A 24204-nucleotide genomic window follows, 5' to 3' on the forward strand; every position below is an offset into this window, starting at 1 on the left:
ATAATGCACAGTAGGCACAGCAGAAGCCCAGAGCTGCCCTCACCTCCCTCCTCCTCTGCTAACATAGAAACACACACACACACACACACACGCACACATGCAACAGAAATATGTACTTAAAGTAAATGTATAACACATGCAGTAACGCAGCATATGCAGTGTGAGCACTGACGTGCGCAGGTATGTGCATGCACATATATTCACTCAACCCTCCTACAAACACACCCACCCATACGAATTCCCACACACAGCTGTGATGCAGGTCACTTGCTGTGCAGAGTTGTACAGAGGGAGAAAAACGGGGAGTTTGCAGTTGGAGGGGTGGGCTAAGTGTGTGTGTGTGTGTGTGTGTGTGTGTGTGTGTGTGTGTGTGTGTGTGTGTGTGTGTGTGAGTGTGTGAGAGAATGTGTGTAGGGGGGGCAAATGTTCTCAGGCCTTCCTTGGGTCATAAGACCAGGGGATTTTTCTCAGGGTGAGGAGAAGGGGAAAAATTTGAATGATATGAGAAAAAATGAAGGGAAGGAACCAAGAGAAGGAAAGGGGATATGATGTGCCCACTAGTTTGTGTGCGTGTGTCCCGATGCTTCTTGTGTGTATGTGTGCCAAGTTTGTGTGTATGTACATGAAGTGGAAAAAGCTGTTGCCTTGTGGAGGGGACGTGCTCTGCTATCATTAGCTGGGGGTGGCGGGTGGTGGTGGTGGTGGTGGTGGTGGTGGGGGAGTAGGAGGGGGCAGGCGAGGTTATGTGAACGGTGCAGCTGTGCTCGCAGCAGAGGGATTTGAGTGGGGGGGGGGGGGGGGGGGAACTCCAGGCAGCCAGGTCCTTCACTGAACCACCAGCTCGCAACACAGAGAAGAAGAGAAGAGAAAAATTCAGCCAAGCAGCGAGCCTTGTGAACCAAACACAACTTGCCGCCGCCCCCTCTGTCCGCCGTCTCTCCATCCCCCACTCCTTCACTCCTCCACTTCTCCACTCTAGCCCTTTACTTCCCAAATAGGGAAAATAAATAAATAACGATTGATGCTTGATGGTAAGGATAAGAGTGCAAGAGAGAGGAAGAGGAGGAAAAAAGAAACATGTCATGATTTATATATAGTGTAGGGAATGCTTTTCTGTCAGCAGTTTGTGGTTTTACTTTCCATTTTCACCCATTCAGTCAAAATAACTTTCGTTTAATAAAACCACTATTACTAGTACTAATAATAACAATAATAATTATTATTATTATTTATATTATTTTCAAATAACTGTATTAGGAATACAAAATTGTTGTTCAAGTTTTCTCCCTTTTTATTCGGGGGATTTCCCCACGACTTGACGTACAATTCCAAAATCACTCAAATTTGTTTAAAGCTTCCTCCCCGCCTCTCTTATTTTGCTCACTGAAAGAGTCGCAGCCCACGTAGCGAAGGATGGCGCAGCAGACGAAGACCCAAACTTGCTTGTCAGCCCGTGTGATCAGTCGCTGTAGAGAGACAAGGCAGAGGTGGCTGAGAGACAACAGAACACAGAATGGCATCGGCGTGCACTGCTAATGCATTCAGCCTGCCACCGTATCCAACAACAAGGCAAGATATCACACAACTCACTTCACAAGATGTTCCTACAACAACATCAACAATAAGAGACACATAAATGCACACACACACACACACACACACACACACACACACACACACACACAGGTGTACGCACATGCATAAATAAACCACACACTGCATGTTAAAAACCAACCATGAGGAACAAGAATTTGAAAGCAAACAAACAAGTCAGAATGTAAGCAACTTGTCTGAGACTTTATGACAGAAAAATAAATGAAAAACCTACCTTTTTGTTTTATGAGAAAAAGGAGCTAAATTGCTGCGGTGCACCAGGCGTTCAAATTTTGGGATAAGAAAAAGTAAGAAAAAAAAAAAAAAAATAGAAGCTCCTGGCAGATTTTAGCATAACTGTGAACTACGTCAAGCACAATGGTGAGCGCTGAGCTAAAAATAGAGCGTGGTCAAACAGCAGTAGTGCTTTGGCAAGAGGGGTCATGTCCGTGTGATACAGTGGCCTTCACTGTAGCCACATATTGAGAGCATAGGCATTCTGCCAAAGCTTGTAGCTTCACAGCAGTAATTTAATATTTGTTTGTCTCTATTATTTCATTCTCCCCCCCTCTCTCCTTCTCCCTCTCTCTCTCTCTCTCTCTCTTGCTTATGGGGGTTAAGTAACAGTAAGCTTTATCAGATTACTGGGTCTGAGGTCTCTTTCAAACCTCTCTTTGCCATCTTGATTTTGTGCAGCTGTGCAGACTCTTTAATCATACGCTATCTTTTTTCACTCACCCTCCCCTCCTCTCCTCCCTTTTTCTCGTCCTCCCTCCTCCCTTAACATATGTTAATTGGCTGCTTTCTGTGACAAATTACGAGCGCTCGCTTTGATGAGGTCGGGTTGTGATGGTGCTGGGAGTGGAGTACAGTGGAACTGCCAGACCCTCGCCGGTTCCCCCTTAACCACTCCAAAAAGGAAAGCGGCACCCAGCCGATGACTAATGAGAGGCTTGGACTGGGTCTGGCCCGGCTCTGGCCTTGGTGGGGCCACTCCCCTAAACAGAGGCTGATCTGTAGGTACCGTATGCCGCCACACGCCTTCCACACTCCGTGCAAACCTTCGCCTCATACAGCCCACACCCCACCAGCCCTCCTCTGGGAACTGTAAAGCACTGTGAGCGTAGAAGAGTTCATGCTATGTGCTGAAAAAGATTCATATTTTTATATGTGTTACATCCATTTTTCATAACAGAGATTGAGAAAGTTTCCAATATATATTGCTTTTTGATTTTGTTGGCTTTTCTTTATGTTTGAAAGCACCTAAATCTGACTTGAAACAAAGCACAGAGGTAACATAAATTATAGATGCAGAGCATACAACTTGCATATCAGGTTTATGTTGTGTGTGTGTGTGTGTGTGTGTGTGTGTGTGTGCACATGCGCGTTTGTGGTGAAGAGACAGTGCCTGGAAACATTATACCACCCTTGCTTAAACAAACACTAACAGTGGAACAATCTCTGTTTAATGATGCGCAGCGTCAACAGGGAAACAATGCTCACCAATAATCAGCACAATCAGCTTGTGGTAACCAGAAAAAAAGAGGAGTGAACATGACATCATTCTAGTAGAGTTTTTTTCTTTTTTTTGGTGGGGTGTCAAAGTCTGACTCTGTCTACCTTCAATCTATCCCACTGCTTCTTCAGCTCAGTCTCTGACTCTCTTTCTCTGTCACAATCCCTCTCTCTCCCTACTCTACGATCTAGGTTACTCGGTTTCCTAGCAGAGCACAGGGACCGAAGGAGAAAAAAAAAAAGAAAAAAAGAAAAGAAAAAACAGAAGGTCGAATCTATGAAGGACATCCTTGTTGAAGTGTGCAACCTTCTACTTCTCTGCAAATTACCCACTTGCTGTGCATAGACTCAAAGCAGAGCTGTGGCTCTCACTTCAGCTCAGCAAGGCTGCGACCATGACATGTGCTGCTGTTGGGGTGTCACAACAGGGAGAGGCAGTGTTGTTTAGAGTGCTCACTCTCTTCAATTTTTAGCAGCTTTTTAAGGGTTAATTTTGTCCCTTTAAGACACATACACAGCTGAACCTGACCCTGAGGGTGCCCTGTGTGATACATGATAATTATGACTGTTTTATTGATTTTTATGTGCTTTAAATAAGTTGAGGCCGTCACCACACTCTTCACAGTAGAGAAGTAGAGAGGAGAAAGGATGTTACCAATTTAGAAGCTTCAGTTTTTGCTTGTTGTGGTCCCAACTTAAAAATAATCACCTGACGTAATAGTATCATTTTGGAATCCAAACTTGCTGATCAAGTGAGAGAAGGAAAAATAGTAAATTCCACTACTTCCCTGTAGGTCTTCCATTGCCCACATGCTGACTTAGTTGCAACAAACCCAATCGAAAAGGGAAATACTTTTATTTACCTCTTCCCATCAGCAAGTACGCACAATAGATAACGACACAGAAACAAGCACGCATTTCCACACCCGCGGAGTTGACAGACATGCATAGATACACACACACAAACAGACATGCACACACACACACACACACACACACATACATGCTGAAAAGGATGACAAAATGAAGCTGATGAAGAAAAAGGAAGTGAGCCGGCACCTCGTGGTTGCATGAGGGTTAGCCATGTTAGCGTTAGCCTGCAGGCCTTAATTGAGGCCAGGAGGGAGCATTTAATAATTGCTGTCAGAAGATCAAATTTAATTCTCCTCTCTTCACAGCCACCACTGCTGTAGGGTAGAGTGAAACAAATTGTCATCAGAGATTTCTAAATGAACAAAGCTTTTAATTAGGGTGATTAGAATGCTGTGGAAAAGAGAAAGAGTAAAGAGGGGTTGGGGGTGTGATGAAATCATCAGTGGATCGTCTTAACCATGATGTCTGGTGTTGATACAGTGTGGGGTGGTGAGAAGGGGAGCGAGGGCAATGCGACTACTGTGAAGTTTACTGTGCTTGAACATAAGCAAGTGTGGCCCATGCAGCAAAGAGTCCTTAGCCTCATTTTCAAACCTCTGACATGAAAACACGCACACACACACACACACACACACACACACACACACACACACACACGCGCGCACGCACACACTCTCTGCCCTTCTCCCCCCCACTGGAGAACATTGCTAACATCCTGAGACATTGTCATACTCGGCGGGGAACATAATTGGGTGAATATGTCAGTGCTTTGTGTTCTTAGTGACATGACTCCCGGCTGTTCCTGTGGGGGCTGCAAACACTCATCGAAGGGTTTATACAGCAATTCCCCGGCATTGGTTCATTGTTCATTACGGTGCGACTCGTTTTATGAACATAATAGATGAGCAGGGAATGACTGATATCTGTGCACCTATAGATAAACTTGTGAGTGTGTGATCAGTTCATGCGCTGTGTGTTCATTTTCTGTTCCTGTCCCTTCACTGCCAACAGTTGGTTACACCTGGGTCCTGCGGAGCACAGGGCAGCATGTGAATTGAGACAGTGGTTTACACTCACTGGAAAACATGACCTGCGGCAGAGCTTTGTAAATGACTTTAAGATGACTGGAAAGAGAGGGAGAGAGAGAGGGAGAGAGAGAGAGAAGGAGAGAGAGAGAGAGAGGAAGAAGTGAAAGAAAATGTGACAGTGTTGATAAAGTGAAACTTAAGCGGGGTTATTTATGTTTAAACATCAGATGTGTGTATCACCACAATCTGCACCACTTCCATATTCAAAACCATTTCAGCACCTCTCGGTTTTGTCCCCTCTGCACAAGCTCCACTCTGTCTCCACCTTGTACTGTCACCTCTATTAAGTTGATTCTTTTTTTTCCCTCTGATATCTTTTCTATCTCTGCTTCATCCTTGAATGCGTCCATTGCCCCTCCTTATGCTCATGCCATGGAAAGACTGAATGCACTAAATGGTGATTCATTCCAGCCTTTCCGGGGCCTCTCCAAATTGTGGCTCGCCTTTGCTTCTGCTTTTTCTTTTCTTCCCCTTTTTTTCTGATACCATTTTTTTTTCCAGCTTGGCACAAGGGTATGTGTGTGGCAAGTTTGTCATTGCGGTCCGCTAAGTTTATTTGTTTATTACTCATGGCTATATAAGCCATTGTCACAACAAAAAGCTGCTGACAGTCGACAGGGATTGCCTTTTTAACCATGAAGGCTACTCCTACTCCCTTTCCCGGTCGAGCTTCGCCTCGCTTTTTTTACGTGTGCCCTCTTGCTCATCTGCCTTTGGCCTAGCAGCTGCGGCTTTACAGCCCTTGGCCTCCTTTCAAAGAGGGGGGTTGACACATTGTGTCAAGTCATTTTGTCCTTGGGGAAGTCAGCAATGGGCTATGGAAAGATGGCTCTCACCTGTCTCCATACTGGCTGTGACGGATGGCTACCTATCTCCGTTGCGGGCCCCTGTTTACTGGTGCTGAGTGAGACGTGCAGCTGCCCAAACGAAGGGCAGGGCTACGCTCTCTTCTGCCTCCATTTCCACCCGCTCATTATGATTACCTGATATGACAAAGCAGCAGGCACAGCTTTTCACACACAATAAAATATGTAAATCTAGGAACATTTAACTAAGTGGATTCTCGAATGTTGAACAATTAAATAAGCTTTTTTAGTGCTTGAATTCACAATTAAAAAGCCATATATACATATAACTAAAGTATATGACCATTTTATATAACTACATTTAATATGAAAAGCTGGAACATTAAAAGTAATGCGTCTGTTCTTAGGCATTTTGAAGACAGGTGAGTTTCCTCTAATTGCTCTTCAATGGAAGCAATGTAATTTAGTTTAGAGATGGTTTGATTGCTGTTGGGATGGAAATCTTTGCGGATATAACGCTCCATGAATTGGAAGTAAAAAGTATAAAAAATACTTTTCTTGTTGATACTGTAATTTCATATTGTGCAACCCACATCACAGGGATGTGTTGCTGAAGAACTTATAAAACATTTTTTTTTAAAGTTCAGTATCTTAAATTAATTTAAAAGTTTATAGAATTTATATTAGAGCAGAATAAACAAATATTTTTCAACCCAGTTTCACAGTCAGTATTTTCACAATGTGTCTGCTGGTTCATGGCAAAAGATTTCGCAATTTTTTTTTTCTCTTTTAGATTAGGAGTCCAGTTCAAAATCATATAAATTAAAATGTATGTATCAGGAAACTCAATTTAAGGCCTAAAGTATTTCATATTCAGAAAATGTTTTGCTTTTGTTTATTTGCTCTCGTCATTTACCGTTGGGGATAAAAGGGGAGAGTGGTGATTTGGTTTTGAATCCTGCTCTGTTAACATGTGAGTGATTTGGTGAAGGAAGCACCTTTAGCACCTTTGATTGTCTGTGCCTGCTGATGTCACATCCTTCCGCTGAGCACCATGTGCGTGTGTGTGTGTGTGTGTGTTTCCTGTCTTTCTGTCCTCCAAGACCCGGGGGGCAGAGCTGTTGGATTGAGGGATAAGAGGGGAAACAGCGCTGGCAGAGTCTCATTAGTTTGAAAATCAATTAAGTTTAAAGTTGAAGTATGAAGTTTTAAGTTGAGAAATTGGTTGAACTGGGGTTGGCAAGGAATAGAGAGCTCATCTAGAGCTGCTACTTATAACAATACACTTTGTTCCATAATGTCAATCACACTTATAAACCTGGTGCCAACCACAGGCTATTGGCTCACTTTCCTCCCTGTCAATAGACAGGTGTCTCAGTTCTAAGGCACATAGAGATTGAAAATAGAATACATGTGAAACTGTCTCTGTCTCGCTAATGATCCAACTAAACCATGAGCTAATAGAGAGAGACAGGTGAAGACATATCCTCCAACACACACATAAGAACACACACACACACACACCGCAGCTTCTCAAATTCAAGTTTAGCTATAATGCTCACTGCGAAAAAAGGAATGAACACATTATAAGATGATCCACCACTATCACTCTAATCCCCAGATGTACATGTTGCTAATCTCTTTAGCTGCTAACATGTTAAATTAGCCCTAATATCTGCTGAGATTCAGAGGCATAGAGGCCCACCTACGCATGGGCTACCGCCCAGGTTTAGGTCACTCTTCTCCCCCAGCACTCCAAAAAGATACAGACATTAGAGTGGGGCGGGTGGGGGCGGTGGGGGTTGAAGGAAGTAGCAGTGATAGCCATTCGTCACCCTGCCTATCTCGCTCTGACAGATGGGGAGTGCGGCGTGCCACATAGAGGAGTCACTGCCTGTAATGACATTAGAGGCACAATGAGAACTGATACACATTTTTCTGTTCCCATCCTGCCTGGCCATCGACTCGCTCCTTCGCTTGATCCTTCCCCTCCTCTCATTTCTGCTGGTACATCTCCATCCGTCCTTACAGGAGATAAAGTGCTGTGTGCCACTATTTCCAAATCAAAAGCACAGACACACACACACATGCATGCACACACAAACACATCCACATGTGTACAGGCACATGTGCACATAGCAACAGAAAAAAAATAAACACAAAGAAGAAACCTCCAAAAATCTACAATCTACTCTGAAAAAAAAATTATGTTCTTGAGGGAAAAAAAAATCTACATGACAGAAATGCTCAAGTGAAAATGGAGCACCGAGTGTGTACTGACATTCGGATTGTATTTGGAAAACTATATTAAAGCGCTTTTTTTTTCGTCCTGCTCTTCAAGGAAATGGGAGTTTATTTAAAAAGAGAGAGCGTTTATTTAATGTACCATACACCTCCTAAAAGGTTTACTTACTGCAGTGTAATATGTTATTTCAAATCCTTACAACCACATTTCCTAGGAGGATAGGGGATACTGGCGTTATATACATATTTTTTTCAGGACACATGCTATTACCAAATGTGTTGCAGATGTACCATGAGCTGAGGCTGTGCTGCCGAGGTGGGGTTTCTTGGAAAAACATCGCCAATCCTGTCACGATAAATCACCTTCCCCAATTTGCTACAACATGTAGAATTAGGATTTGAGAGTATCAGCATCAGCAGATTCTCCACATGTTGCATTTGCAGTGGCGCTTTCGTTTTTAACATTTTTCCCTAACAATTCTCCGAATGGTGGCTACATGCGCCTAATTGTTGTTCTTGGAACTCATATTCGTGCGTATTTCTTATTTCTCATTTGCTTTCATGCCCCTTCTCCCGGGTCACAAACAGAACTCTGCAGCAATCTTTCAATGTGACAAATCAGTCCTGAGTATGAGTCAAGGTAAAGTTCCTCTTTTTGTCGCCCCCTTGATTTAAAGGAGTCGTCTTCAGTGTCTGTCCTGAATAACAAAGCCACATTAACAAGCACCCTACAGACCGTCTATTAGAATGTGAAAAAGCGCCATGTGCTGTATATTAGTTTTTAGTGACTAAACACTTGGGAGAGAGGCGACCTAGAATCAAGCCTTGTGGTGCACTGAGTGTATATGTTCTCATCGTCCTCTCAGCTCCACTTCTGAGACACAGAGAGAGAGAGAGAGAGAGAGAGAGAGGGAATGCTCATTAGATCTATGTGCTGAATCGCTGCTCCCTCCCTATCTCTCCCATCCTCCCCCAACCTTCATCCCCCTCTCTCTCCCTCTCTCTCCGTCCGTCTGCTTAACAGATGGGAGGGTCGTGGGTACAGCTCTTCCCCTCCCCCTGGAGAGGCCTGGTGCCTGTTCAAAAGATTCCTCTTTATGCTTCACTCCATTTCCCTCTCTTCTCTCCATTTCTCTGTTTTTTCCTCCCTCTGCTCTCCGTCTCTTTCATTGTCACCTCTCCAACTCATGGCACAGAGAGTTAGGACCCAGGATATAAAAGTGAGCAGAGGAGCACCCATTGTCCTTCTGCCTGCTTGAAGCCGATGTGCTCTCTGACCTCAGCAGTCGCCTGCTCCGGTCTCCTTCCAGTTACCAGCCTAGTGTGAACGCAGGCATGGCATTAGTCGGACTCCACAGAGAAGATAAAGACATTTTTTTGTGTATTCTTCATTTTCCGCAGCTCATTCCCTCTTTCCCTACGACTTACTTTGGGATTAGTAAATTGGCTTAATGTGTACAAGCTTGTTAGTTCTTTCTTCTATCTCGCACTACGTGTCTTCATTTCTCCTCCTGTTACTTTCTCACCTCTGTAGCCCTCTCAAGGTCAACTGTCAGTCGCTTGTGAAAAATTCCTGCTGAGGATTACTGCCCTCTGCCACTTGACCATGTTCACTAAGCCGTGCTTGTTTCTCGCGTTTCCCTCCACTTCACTGTCTTGGCGTCATGAGGCTTAATTGGATTGAGTGATTCAGTGGTAATCTGTTAACTGATGCTCTGTTCACCACGAGGGAAGAAGGAGAGGGAAGGGAGCCTGATGAGGAGGTGGGCACTCAGTTCTTATCCAGGAGCTGCCTGTGCCTGGCATTCATATGGGACGGGGGCGGGTGTGAGGAAGAGAGGGGGATGGTGGCAGGAGGGGGGGTTGTAGAGAAGTGGGGACGGAGGGAAGGGAACTTTTGTCGTTGTGTAGGAGGAGGTAGAGGAGGCAAGAGTGAGAAGGGATCGGAGGGGGTGGGGGGGGTGGGGGTGGTGCTGAGGCGGGGAGGCACGGGGCTAAGCGGCAGCAGATCCTCACCTCAGGGAGCGCTGGCTGGTGCTGGGAGCCAAATGCAGGGATTAAATGTTCAGGACACGGGCTTAGTCTTAGCGTTAATGTTACGTAAGGCCTAAGGTGTTGCCCCAGCGGGTGTTGACATTGAGAGGTTCAGTTCTGCTCAGTGAGCTGTGGGAGGAATGAGGAGGAGGTGGAGGCCAGAAGGCAGGGATCACAGAGGTAACGCCTCCTTGTTTGGAGCAATGCCTGGGCTGGGTAGTGTTGAGCACAAAGACTGGGAGGGGATGATGCTGTCAGCCTGTGATTGAGGTGCGCTGGCTTGATTGATATCCTTGTCTGGCTGTCTTGTGCCAAGCGCCTTAGTGTTGGCTTGTAATCCTAGTTTGTCTGACAACATCCCTCTTTGTTTTCTTCCAGAGGGCAGCTCTTTGTTTTTCTGTCTATGGATGGGTGTGTTTGCGCAGAGCAATGCTAAAATGTTTTGGATAGCCTCTTCAGAGCTGCCACAGAGTTATTTTAGATCTTGTTATTATTATGATGGTGCAGTCCGGCTGCTGTCCTAACTGCCAAATGATGCATTTATGTTCGTATCTCATTTCTTCCATAAGTGGGCGTATTCCAAACCATCAACTCAGGAAGTTTTTTGTCATGCATTTTCATCATTGTTCAAAATGTATTGTGTCACTTTGTTTTACATTTTTGTGCGATGGAAGTTTTCGGCAGAGAATCTCATGAAATACATAATAGTCAATGTGACGTTATTTCTTGAAAACTAAATATGTTTAGAAAATGTGTGTTTTGCGTACTGATTCGGAAGGCACACTAGTTGTAGCACTGATTAAACTTATCAGTACTGTAGTATAGATTTTGAGCAGGTAGTACTCAAAATGTGTTATCTGGCGCAAATCTACAGTTCTGCACTACTGCTACAGGCCTTGGTCTGTCACTATTACAAGTATGCCTGGATGTCCCTATTACGCACTTTCATTATCAATGTCCTACTCTCTAGCACAAAGAGGTCAAGTGCATAGAAATGTGCTGCACTCACCTCAGGGGTTTAGAGCTTTCTTGTGCTTTCTCATGCATGTTACTCAATAAATACATGGATTCAGGTTAGGGAAGAAAAAAAAAAAAAACAGAAAGAAGGGGAAAGGAAGTGCATTACAATGTGCATGTATGTGTGTGGGAGCGTGCAACGGAGAGAATCTGAGAGAGCGAGGAAGAGAGCAAGGGTGTATGAGAGAAGAGAGAGAGTGATAGAGAGAGAGACTGAGACTGACATGTCTTTTGGTGATGCGGTGTCGTCTTCCACATCAATGTCTGATGCTTGTGCTGCCAGGTGCCGGAAATCTGGTTCAGAAAGGAGAGAAGAGAGAAGAAGGGGAAAGTAGAGAAAAAAAAGGCAGGGTAGATGGAAGATTTTTTTTATGTGACGGCGCTGACAGCTCCCCTGCATTGCACTGAGCTTAAATAATGGGATGCTCATTTGCATAACGAGGGACGTTATCACCTCTACTGTCAAAAGAAAACACAACAACAGTTCTTCTGCTCCTCCCTGAGATAGATTGGGTTGGCCTACTTTAGCACTCTGGAGAGATGCACCGGAGCTCTGGCTTAGCCAAGCTCACACACGAACACACACACACACACACATGCACATGCACACACACGGACACACAGGCGCTCACTCACGCAAACTTTTTGGAGCGCAAGCTTTCGTCTTCGCACATGCAGTCCAGCTCATCAGTTGCTGGCCTCCACTCATGAAACACAGGTACACACACACACATACACACACACACACACACACACACACACACAGACACACACACACACTAAACTGTTCATGCACAAGCACAAGTGCATTGGTTCAGAATCTCCTCAGATGCACTCACTGACATGCAGTATCTTCAGCTGGATTAAGTTCATGCTGGAATTTTATTTGATTTCTGTCTCCAAGAAACGTCCTCTTACTATGTTTCAAAAGCTCACTCTTGGCATTTTTTTTTTTTTTCTTCTTCTTTTTCTTTTGGCTTTGTTTTGCCAGAACGTGGCGAGACTGAGCTCGGTTTTACATCTGTATTCTATCCTGCGACTCACGCCTGCCATTTTGGAGATGAGCTGCAGATAGAGTAGAAAAAGCTGTGTCTGGCAGCTCCACTGTCAATACAGTGCAGTTTCGTGGGAAGAAACAAAATGTATTTCTCAGTCTGGAGGTAATGTTACAGTGTTGGTGATTAGAGCGTTTAAGTTAGCGGCACTTCCAAAACACTGTCAAACTCTCTGTGAACGAGGCGAGATCCTGACAGCGCTGTCTCCTCTCATAGTCGGTGCCTGGGAAAAAAATGCAAAAACTGATTTGCATGATATCGACAGTGAAAAACACAGCGGTTCTCACAACATTGTTGACAGATTCTTTGTCTTTCTTCACCCTCCCTTGTGGCTGCCATGATGCCACTTTTATAATTTTTTCTCTCAGTATTTTGCCATATTTCATTTCATTTAATGCTCATCCTCTCCTCCCCCTCCCCCCTTTACTTTCTTGCAGGTACGGATGCTGGAATCTTTGAGTTGATTGGAACAAATAGAAAGCAGAAAAAAGAGACAGATAAAGGAAGAGCAGAAGAGTGAAGGGAAAGAAGAAGAGAAAGAAGACGAAAGAGGAGAGAAAAGAAAGCATAAAGTTCTTTAGAAAGAGGAGAGAAAGAAAGAGACGGGGACGATGGGGAGGAAAAAGATTCAGATCACGCGGATTATGGATGAACGCAACAGACAGGTAAGTCCCTGGGGGATGGGAGGATGGATGAGTATGAGGGTGGGAGAGAGGGGGGGTTGGAGGTGGGAGGAAGGAGAAACACCCTACACCCCACATAGCCCTCAACAATGAAGGTCTTCTGGGAATCCGGGCAATATGTGAACTGGGGGACAGAGGAGTGTGTGCGGGGAAAGCTCAGTTATTGCTTTGGGTGGAAGAGTTCCATTGGCCCATAATGGCGGGTTTGTTTCTCCTCAATCTAACAAACGAGTGTGAGGATAGCAGGACCATGTTTCATAAAACTTAATTGCATAAGAACATTTTTAATTCTCCAAAATCAATTCTGCATATCAGTGCCCAATCGGGGGGGGGGGGGGGGCACTCCACACAGCTGAAGCACCCTTCACACACCCAACCTCTCACACCATGCCACCCGGTTTAGCTCACTGCGCAGTGGAATATTACCGGGCAGAGGGTGGTAGCACTAGAGAATCAAGGTGGGAGAAAATATAAACAAACAACCAAACAGAGATGGGATGGTCTGAAGTGACACACTGGCCTGGGCCAACAGGGTGGAGATGAAACAAACAAAGAAGCAGTATATTTCTTGAGCTAAATCACTAACTCCTGTAGCTTTCCTCTGCCTAGCACAAAAGTTACTCTTTAAATCAGTAACTCAGTAATTTGAAAGATAAATACAGCTACCGAACAATAAAGGAATTCTTGCAAGACACTTTTGAACAACAGCTGGCAGTATTTGAGAGAGACATTATAAATTGTGGACGGCGTGATTCAAGCAGACGCTACGCTCTGTGGCAGGAAATAGATAGAGACAGAGCTCCCTCACTGCCCCCGAGGCCCACAATCGATCACTTCCTGTGGCACGACTGACCACTGACACTTTGTCAGCTTCCTGGCAGCCCAATTGGATCCATACGCTGTAAATGTGGCCCCTGGATCACAGGTCAAACACACGCAGGCACACACACCTTGTCTGAACACAGGCGCGCTTCATTGCTTTTGCCTCGTCTGACATCCACAGTAACGCTCCGCAACTATTTCTCACAGCGCGCTTTATCAGACACAGTCATTTGTGGCCAGAATAAAGTGACATAAAGAGGCTCCCCGAATCGATTGGGCCATACTGGAGGAGTAATTGAGGCAGATTTTGACCGCTGTCCTGACAGATCTCAATGAATGTGATGCCAAGTAACAAGAGAATACTGAGAAGGGAGTGAGAAAGCGAGGGCACCTGAGATAAAGAAGAAACTTCTAGTAATTACAGGACTTTACTGACACACGGCAGGCTCACCTTAGACACATGGTGCCTTCAAAGTCACAGATGTAGCGGCGAGGGTGTGTGACAGTGTTTGGTCATATTCTAAGCCATGTATTTTGTTATTGAAAGCGAGACAGGCAGACAGACAGAGAGCCGGAGCAAGAGCAAGGAGGAGGTCACAGAGTTTTAGATGAGGACTGAAGCTATCGTGTTGCAGCAGCACCCACACTTCCTCCTTACTGTTATCTCAGCCCTTCTCTCTCATCCCACCTTAGACTGGGCCCGCCAGTTGCACCAAGCACTCCAGCTCCTGAGGATAAGGAGGGAAAGAGGGAGACAGGAAGGACACCTGAGGGGAATCGATGTCTGAGATATCCGGGCTTTACTTACAGGGAGAGGAGGAGGGAGGCGAGGAGTGGGAGGAGAGAGAAAGGGTTCAGGGAAAGGAAAATCAATGTATCACTGGATTTTGTTGTTTTGATCTCTTAAATGATAGATTACTTATTTAGTTGTTTTTTTTTTTTTTTTTATCTAATAACTATCCCGTTGGATATGATGTCATCAAGTCATGTGGAAAACACCACATGGCCTTCAGTGTCATTCAACCTAGGGCCTAAATAAATGACATCACCGCATTTTGTAGAAGCGGACATCACAAGACAGAGACACAGACAGACACAGCAAACTTAAAATTTCTTCTTAAAAGAAAAAAAAAAAAAAACGGAAGCTTTGGCTTTGCATATTTTCACTTCCTTTTTGAGGAAATGTCCCAGAGCCCAAGCCAAATAAACACCAGAGGAGTTTGTATAGTGTTTCTTTCAACCTCAAATTCTTTACATACTTTTACTGTTTTATGTCTCAAAAGTTTTGCTGTCTTCTTAAAGCTCATCTGTGGTCCTCTGTGTTTAACAGATTGATATTGTTTTTGATTTGTACAAAATATATAGTGATACTTACATGTGATTGACACAATATGAATATCTATTTATCTATATAGTAACAGCTCAGAAAGCTGTATAATAGAGGACCTATTTCATTTGAAAATAACCATATAAAGCTATTGTAACATTTCCCCTGAGTTTACACACACACTTCATACTGCAACCCTCTTTGGAGTGGCACCACTCTGTGTGGCTGTCAACGCTACCTTGCCACCTACAGGTTTGCACTGCCTCCCCACCCCTGCCCTCCCTGCAGCGGCGGCATCATAGTGGGCACAGGGCCTGGCTCTCTCTGGGCGGCCACTTTGGGCTGCCACCCCCAGGCCCTGAAACACTTCCCCAGAGCAGGGGCAGAAGGACCAGGCCTCCCTGGCGTTGACTGGCTGCCCGGAGCTCTGGACAGTGGGCAGCAGTGTGTGAGCCCTGGCTCCAAGCCCCCCGACCACTCAGACCCTCTCCCAGCCTCGGGCACATGAAAGAGCCCCCTGTGCCATAAACTCATGGGCTGCACACAGAGAGCAGACTCTCTTGCCCCAACTTGCACGCACGCACACACACACGCACACACACACACAAACACACACAAACACACATACATGTGCATGCACAGATAGATAGGCACGCACACCTACATTACAGTACAAGATGCATGCACAGGTGTGTGTGTTCATACATAGATTTGATACATAGCAGATTATACACTCAGACAAACACTTATATGGTGCATTTAGTGTCCTGTTTACGCAGCATGGACAAATACATGCTTGTAAACACATCTAAAGCACATCTATCTCTCTGGAGTCGGTCTTGGGGATCGACTAATTTACTGCAATTGGCTCTAATTAGTGTTACCTCTCCAGCCAGTACACTCAGTGGGCTTAATTTAGGATGACTTGTTTGTGTGAGTCTGTGTGTATGTGTGGGACATGTGGGTTCCAAGGGGGAGGAGACCCAGGGCCAAAGGTTAAACATGCATCAGGTCATCAGTGACAGGAAGTAAAACAACAGGATTTCCCAACTCCCACAAACAACAGTCACACTAACACATACTTGGCTGGAAGAAGATAAAAAAAAAAAAAAGATGCATGTTTTTATGTCTTCCTGCATATGTCTGCTCGCTTCCCTCACCATTTTAACTGCAGCGCTGCAGCTGAAATAAGGGGTCTTTTTGTTTCTACGACAAAGCATTCTTCTCTCCAATCAACAGCACTGGGGTGAGAAAATGTGCGAGTGAAATTAACAGCAGGAAAATAATGAGGCCCACAGGGTAGCTCCTCACCCCTGCACCCCTCCTCTGATTCCCTGTTTCCCACCTTCTACCATCTCCTTCTTTTACCACAGCGAGTGGCACTCCTCTCTGTCATATGTTCAGCGCTGCGAGACCTCACCTGAAAAGGGCTCACTAAGCTCACACCTTCCCTCGGCAGTATTTTTATTCTCTTTTGCCTTCTCTACTTGTCCCTTGTTTTGTTTCTCGTTCACATGTTCTTCACATGGTTCATTTTGCTCTCTCACCTCACTCTAATCCCCCCCCCCCCCACCCCCACCCCACTAGAAAGTCTTTTCGAGCTTCTTCTCATTTCTTTCCTTTGTTCACTATAGGGCTCATTATTTTGGGCTTTTAATCGCTAAACATATGTGCATTTTAAATATTTTTAAAATGAGAATTTATGTGAGAAATTTTGAATACAAAAATATGTGCAATTATCTGATTATAAAAATGTGTTTAACAGTTTTAGCTTTTTTTTTTTTACTTACTAAAAAATGACTTCGAGGGACTGGCTCAGGCTCTTCTTCTTTATGTTTCTACCTTCTTTCCATTTTCCTCTCCTGGTAGAAGCAAATTTTGAGTTGTGCTCGTCATAAGAAGACTTCATTTAGTGAAAACTGGGGTTAATGGGGTCTTCTTGCAGCAGAAATCGCTACAACAATTAGATGTGTGGGGACATACAATCTATGTGAAAATCAATTTAAACCAATCAGGTCCTTTTAAGAGGAAAAGTGTATTTATATCTATCTATTTTTTTTTTCTTTTTTAGTGAAAAATGGCCCATGGTGCCACGACCAAAGTTATCCACCTCAAATGAATGACAACAAAGTTATTTTTGTCATTCCGGCCACTAACTTGGGCCTTGCGATGTAACATCCACTTTCTTTTGTCAGCGGGCATATCCTTTTCCAGTTGCGGTTTTCAGCATAAACAGGAACATACCGAGAAGGAGCAAAGCCAGCCATTTCAGTGCTGTGCTGAAACGTAATTACCAGATCTGGTAAGAACAACAATCTAAACTAGTACGTATTTTAAGACATGCAGCTATAACTAAAATTGGCATAATTAAGACAGCCCTCCATCAGTTTCACAGATAAGCTTTTATCTACTCAAAGTGGACACTTTTGATTTAGACACTGAATGAAGAAATGTTTGGTGTCTGCTGCCTCCTGTTCCTACTGTATAATGAAGGCACACTGAAAAAGGATGATAAGTGGGGTTTTGAGGAGAGAGAAGAGCATAGCATATATTAGAGGCAGGACAAAGCCTCTTTTGTCGTAATACCCCTCTTAACAGCTTCTTTGGCTGTGAGGCAGAGTTCAGGCCCAGGTCTTGGGCTCCTCTTATTCCTTTTGCGTAAGCCCGTGTCTTCCTGCTTGGCCCCTGACAATGGGATAAGTGTTTGTCTCAAGACAAATTGTACGGCTCCATAGCTGACTGACATCTATGTGTGTCTGTGTGTGTGTGTGTGTGTGTGTGTGAGTGCTTGAACGCTTGTGTGTGTGTGTGTGTGTGTGTGTGTGTGTGTGTGTGTGTGTGTGTCCCTGCATGCGCGGCCATGTTTGGTTTGCTAACCAGCAGTTTTTGGTGCCTGTCTCTCCACTCCTCCTCTTCCTCCACCTCCTCCTCCCCCAGGGAAGCAGGCAGGAGGTGGGAAGCAGAAGCGAAGCCATTGTGAAGGGGAAGCCACTGGCCTCTTCCTGTTATGAGAGGAAATGCATACAAATGTGCTTCCTGTGCGTCCGCCCCCTCTCTTCTCCCTCCTCCTCCTCCTCCTCCTCCTCCCTCCCCTCCTTCTCTCTCCCCTCTCACCCATGTGGCAGAGAATCAGCCACTATCCCTCCTTTCTTCTCGTCCCTCTGTTTATCCTGGGCGTTTTTCTCCTTTTCTGCTGGAGGAAATGTGACAGGTCAATTGTGTAGCGCAGAAGTGATTATCTCATTTTTAGAAATTATTTCTTTCTTTTATTGGCCATTTTCCAGTGGCAGCATACATATAATTTAATATAAATACACAAACATACATTTGTAGAATGAAGATAACGAGTGAAAGATGTAAGAAAAGTAAAAAGGAATTAAAACGAAAATTTTTCAAAAGAGAAAAAGAGGCGCTGAAAGGGGACATGATGGTGACATACTGAGGTGTTTACAGGGGTGTGTACATATGTCTGAATCTCTCTTGGGATGGGGTTGTGGAGGAGGATAGGGGTGAACAAGTCAGGCTTGTGTGTCACTATGAGTCTACAGTATGCTCACTATGAGTTAGTGCTCATTATGTGCCAAAGTAATTGAGAATTGTACTAGATAACATGCCCGCAGGGGTTATGGAAGGGTATTTTGTTCTCCTTCACAGAGTTGAAGAAAGAATCACAAATGTTGCTTACTTATTATGGCCATGAGCTTTTCCATAATTGAGTAATTTCTTAGAAGGTTAAGTTTTTGTTGTAAAATTTGGTTTTAATAGACATTTCTATGCACAAATATTCAAGGAGACTGAGGTAGTCAGGCCAATTTTTTTAAATGATTTATTTTTCGTTGTAGTAGATGCAGAACAAAAATTCATACACTGTTCTAGAAGCATAAAATGATAGTTTGAGAGTTTAAGTGTCCCATTATACCACGATTTAGTCTTTACCTCAATAACCAAAAATGGTCAAATAAAGTGTCTATGTGTGTGTGTGTGTGCTCTCATGCTCTCTGTGTGTCTAACAGCACCCACTGACCAAAGAAAGAAAGAGTGTACCCACACTGACATATGTGATTTACAGTGGGTTTCTTTGGTTTAACAACAAGGACAGGGCCTCACTCAGTGAGAAAGAATTTGGTATTGTTCAATTTAATCCAGCAGCTATACACAAACATCACAATTACACTGTAGGTGCTTGAAAAAATTAAAATTAGAAACTATAAGCTTTTCAGTAACGAGAAACTTTCTCTTTCCTTATCATTCGTGTTTTTCTATTCAGATATTCTATGTTTTTAGATCACGTGTACCATTCATAGCATCTGTTTTTACCCACTCAGAGTGCAGCGCAGTATCTCCTCAAAAGCGCACCAGTTTTAGTTTACAGCTCTCTGTGTGGGCCGAGAGAGCTGTTTTGAGCTTGCACAGGAAAGGCCAGTGGTGACATCACCAGCATGAATGTTGATGGGCTGAAAGGGTCACATGATGGCATCATGTGAGGCCATGAAGTCACTACAGATTCGCCTTGATCAGTGAAATTGAATACTGCACATAAGACCTGCATAGCTGAGACACAGTACAAATTAGCACATCCCACATCATGTTGTCACCATCAAGTTAGCATTTATGTGCAAGCCAACTGTCTTTTAAATGTATGTAGTTGTTCAAGCAGGCATGTACTGTATATATGTTCCTGTGTATTTATGGATGTGTGTGCGTAGCATTTGTAATATATGCGATTTGGAGGTAGCAGGTTGTACGTGTCAGATTGAGATGTGGGGGTGCAGTGTGAGATTTATGTAGGTGTTATTGTTTGGTCAGTTAAGGCTTTTTGTAATCACACTCATTCTCTGCCGGTGGTGTTCTTCAAGTCAGTCTATGTGTGAATTATAATATGTGGGAAAATGCATACACAGATCCTCTTTGAAAGTGTGAGGCTCAAGGCAACTTTGATTTGATTCTGCTCCTTTTTTTTTTGACATTTTGAGAGGATGAGTGTAATGAAATGGTCATGGGTTTGATTCCCTGGACCGGCATGAGAAAATGTGGGCAAGATCCATTCCCCCGCCCCCCCATCACCCCCAACTGCTTCCTGGGTGCTGCAGCTGTGGCTGCCCACTGCTCCAGGTGTGTGTGTGTGTGTGTGTGTGTGTGTTCACTGCTCACGGATGGATAAAATGCAGAGGTCAAACTTTTCCGTGTAAAACATATTTGGCTCATAAAGGACTCTTCTTCTTCTTCATCTTAAAAGTTGCTTATTACCTTACACTGCACTGTTTGTTTGTGTGTGTGTGTGTGTGTGTGTGTGTGTGTGTGTGTGTGTGTGTGTGTTGTGTGTGTGTGTGTGTGTGTGGTTGTTTGCGAGTGGTCCACTAATACGTGAGTGATCTGAGCCAGCATGTGGACCTCTGGGACTCACAGCCAACCCAGTGTGTGTGCCACGTGCCACCTTCTGAAACATTAATGGCCCCAGCAGAGTGTGTGACTGAGTGAGTGGGTGATAACGGAGCTGGGCCGGGAGCTAGCTGTGTCCTGCGTCTGCCCCTGGTGCCCCTTGCATCAAAACACCAGGGGAAGACAACACTCCACATGTCCTGTTCCTGAATAGTTTGCTTTGACCTTATGTCCTACAGTCCTGTCATCTTACATACTTGCTCATGTACGACTTGTACTGTAGCTCTGTTGCTGTACGGCTGGCAGACCCCCTTTAAGGTGCTTACATTTCAGTTTTGGGCGGTACACTTCAGAGTGGGTCGGATATGACAATTAATCTTATTGTCACAAGATGCCTTTTGATCTTACAGCGTTAAGAATAAGGCTTGTTTTTTTTCACATTTCAGTTTCACAGTGTAAATGTCAGCATGGTATTTAGAGCCCAGGGGAGCTTTTTCTCCTTATGCAGGTGGTGAATCAGATGAGTGTTTGTGCCGAGGTACAGAACCTGACATTGCACACACCGGGTTTTCAGGAGTCAGAACTACGTACGGGTCTCTTGTTTCAGCCTCAGTTGTCTGACAGATTGGCATGTCGCGGTGACATCACTCTAAAACTTTTAAAGGGGGGGGGGCTGGTCCAGGATACTGCAGTTCGTGCAAGGTTTTACGCACTCTTAGTCGAGAGGGCGACAGAGAGAAAGACAGGGTGGAGGTGAGGCATAGTTTGATGATATTCAGTTTCCCTGGTGCATCCTGGAAGATATGATTTCAGGTAATCCAAAACTATCTATCAATATCCATTCAGCCTGAGCTCCTCTTTCAGGTTTTGAAGTTGTAAAGAGAAAATGTGAAGGGCAATGCATGATAGATTTATGCTACAAATCTATTCATGCATTATATCTACTACACACAGAGATCTCTTGTTTGTAACGGTCCATATAGCCTACAGTTATTGTCTTTATCATTGCATTCAGTGCATGTCGAGCTGAGAGTAAAGAGTTTTCATTCTGTAGTTTTTGGCCCACTTAAGTGTCAGAAGAGAATAGACAAACATGCAGTTAATCAACAAACCGAGATCATTAGCTACCAGCTGGGCACAGTTCTGGCAGTATTTCCTCTTGGTAAAAAGCTTTGTCAGTACAGATCTCCAATGTACATAATACTCACAGTCACAAACAAAAATAAAATACATTTAAAAAAAAGCAGTGTTGCTTAGAGAGGGAAGCTGGCAGAGGCACATTTTCTCTTTTTTTCCCATACAGCCAAAGAGCTTGCACACATGGCTTGGAAAAGAAACCAGGTGCAGCTCACTGGAATTAACTCACTTTCACTGCTCTAGTTTTGATCCAAACAATAGAGGAATAGAGGCTGTTCTATTTTGACAATGTGGGCACTTGTATGCCTGTCTTATTAAAGGTCTTGGGCCTCACTTGCACCAAACACAGAGAGAGAGAGTGAGAGAAAAAAAAAAGGCCGCATTACAGGGGACACTTTTTGTGGTTTATGTTGAGCTCGTTGTCACTATTTGAGCGCTCACAAACAACTTGAAGCACAGTCAGGGAACCCATCCGTTATTTATATCAATGGCTTGTTGTTCACTATGAGAGGCAGTTAATTGGGCAGCAGGACAATGTGGGTTAATATCACTATGAGAAATGTGTGTGTCTCAGCAGTTTTTTAAAGATTAAAATAGTTATAGGTATGTGCATTTCTGTTGTGCAAACCATTTGAAAGGGACGATTTAACCTGACATATGTTCCATGATGAACCTCTGCACGCTTTGATGTACAAGCAATAACTGATCTTCTTTACCGTTATCTGTCTGAGACAGAGTATTTTCAGTTCCTTAAATGCAAGCCCAGCTTCTTTTTTTTTTTTCCTGGTATAGTGGAGGGACTGTTACAGTCAGCTGGTGTTGAACCTTCAGCAGACATCACTTTCCTTTAATACTGTTTTCCTGAGAACTGCTCATTTTAAAGAGGAAAAGTTATTATGTCAGATTTCTATTTATTTCCCTCAGTACAGAGTGAGTTAGAGTAGGGTGAGGGGATTTTTCTGTCGTAGTTAAATGATTACCACAACTCAGGTCAATCAGGATGATTTGATTATAAGGGTGCTACTGAAAATTCATGCGTGAACATAAATCTCATTTATTACCTCTGCTAATCTTTATCCGCTATTTTTTGTTTCTTTTTCCTAGGTGACATTTACAAAGCGAAAGTTTGGCCTGATGAAGAAGGCGTATGAGCTGAGTGTGCTGTGTGACTGTGAGATTGCCCTGATCATCTTCAACAGCACCAACAAGCTGTTCCAGTATGCCAGCACAGACATGGACAAGGTCCTGCTTAAATACACCGAGTACAACGAGCCCCATGAGAGCAGGACCAACTCCGATATTGTGGAGGTAAGTTACGAGAAAACACAAACGGCACACATGCATGCGCACACAGATGCACTGGAGCACACATGCATGCACAGCAACACAAACACTCATGCAAACACACAGAAACGCACAAGCAGACAGATGCTTACAGCATTGGTGACTCATTCAGCAACCCTTACTTCTCTCTTTTGGTCTTCACACCTAGCATGGTGTATGAAATAATTGCCTTCATAGTTTGTTGGTCTTCCACAAGGTCACTTTTAGAAAACTAAAAAGTATTTTAAGACTCACCGAATGTCATTAGCTTCATGAAAACATGTTTATTAAATTGTGTTGTGTGTACTTTGTAATATAAAAGAGGTAGCCTACATTGATTTGGGCCTTTCAGACCGTCCCCTGTGGTGTGTAATCACCAGCCTCTGCCCTTTGGTGTCTTGTCACCATTGATGTGCCTCTTAGAGGAGGATGTTGATCTGACTTGCTTTGGACACATGTCGCTAGTGTGGCTCAAGGCGATGTTAAACAGCGCTGTCAGGCCAGCCAGTAGGCAGGTAGATAAAGCAGGAAATGACGCTGGCACCCTCCAGGATCCTTAAGCTCTCAACATGAACCTGTTATGTAACATTCACACTGGAGCTCTGACAAACCTGGTGGGCCACACACACAGACATGCACGCATTCATGCAGAGTCTATCCCTTTCTCTTGCGCACCTACATTTACAATCACGCCAAGCTGCTGCTTGCTGATTAAACTGCACCTGTGACACAAAGTAATATTGAAGGAATAAATGGTATCAAATGTATGAAAAATGTCACTGTATATTAAGTATTCTCTCTTTGCTTGTTAAATATGCAAATCCATATTACATCATATTGAACATTCTAGATGCTGTCCACATATCATTAATGTTTGCCTGTTTTTTTATATATATTTCATGATTCAGACACAATATTAACACAAGTGGAACAATTATTAGACATAGTTTTAGAAATTTTAGAATTAAGTTTTGCAGTATATGTGGTAAGACAGATACAGGTTTTTTTTTGCAGCTTAGAGGTCACACAAAACCTCAGCTGTGTCCATATGTACAGTACCTCCTTGTTTTTATTGTTTATGCATGCTCGGCACCTGATGGCAGCATGATGTTAATTTGTTAGGTCAACTTGGTCAAAATTTATGCAAAACACTATAAGTTTGTCATCATCAGCTCAGGGTTTAATAAGACTGAATATAACAAAAGAGAAGTGGGGACCAATGAGATGTAATGAAAGTATTTTCCTGCCCCACACACACACACACACACACACACACAGACACCTATACGAGCTGGCTGGCCAGTCTAA

The 24204-nt window shown here is 43.9% G+C and overlaps 1 protein-coding gene across 13 annotated transcripts in view; it reads left to right on the forward strand.

Annotated features, from left to right (window-relative positions):
* Positions 1-24204, forward strand: part of mef2cb (myocyte enhancer factor 2cb) — a 74659-nt gene that overhangs the window by 19952 nt on the left and 30503 nt on the right. For 12 of the 13 annotated variants that reach the window (XM_056377133.1, XM_056377139.1, XM_056377141.1 and 9 more), the window contains 2 exons: positions 12663-12890; positions 22678-22881. In XM_056377133.1, the coding sequence (XP_056233108.1) occupies positions 12837-12890; positions 22678-22881 (258 nt within the window). In that variant the 5' untranslated portion in view covers positions 12663-12836. Of the gene's footprint in view, positions 1-1594; positions 2610-12662; positions 12891-22677; positions 22882-24204 lie in introns of those variants that run through there. The other variant, XM_056377132.1, reaches the window with a different exon arrangement.

Source organism: Seriola aureovittata, chromosome 5 (genome assembly GCF_021018895.1).
Source record: "Seriola aureovittata isolate HTS-2021-v1 ecotype China chromosome 5, ASM2101889v1, whole genome shotgun sequence".
Taxonomy (NCBI): Eukaryota; Metazoa; Chordata; class Actinopteri; order Carangiformes; family Carangidae; genus Seriola; species Seriola aureovittata.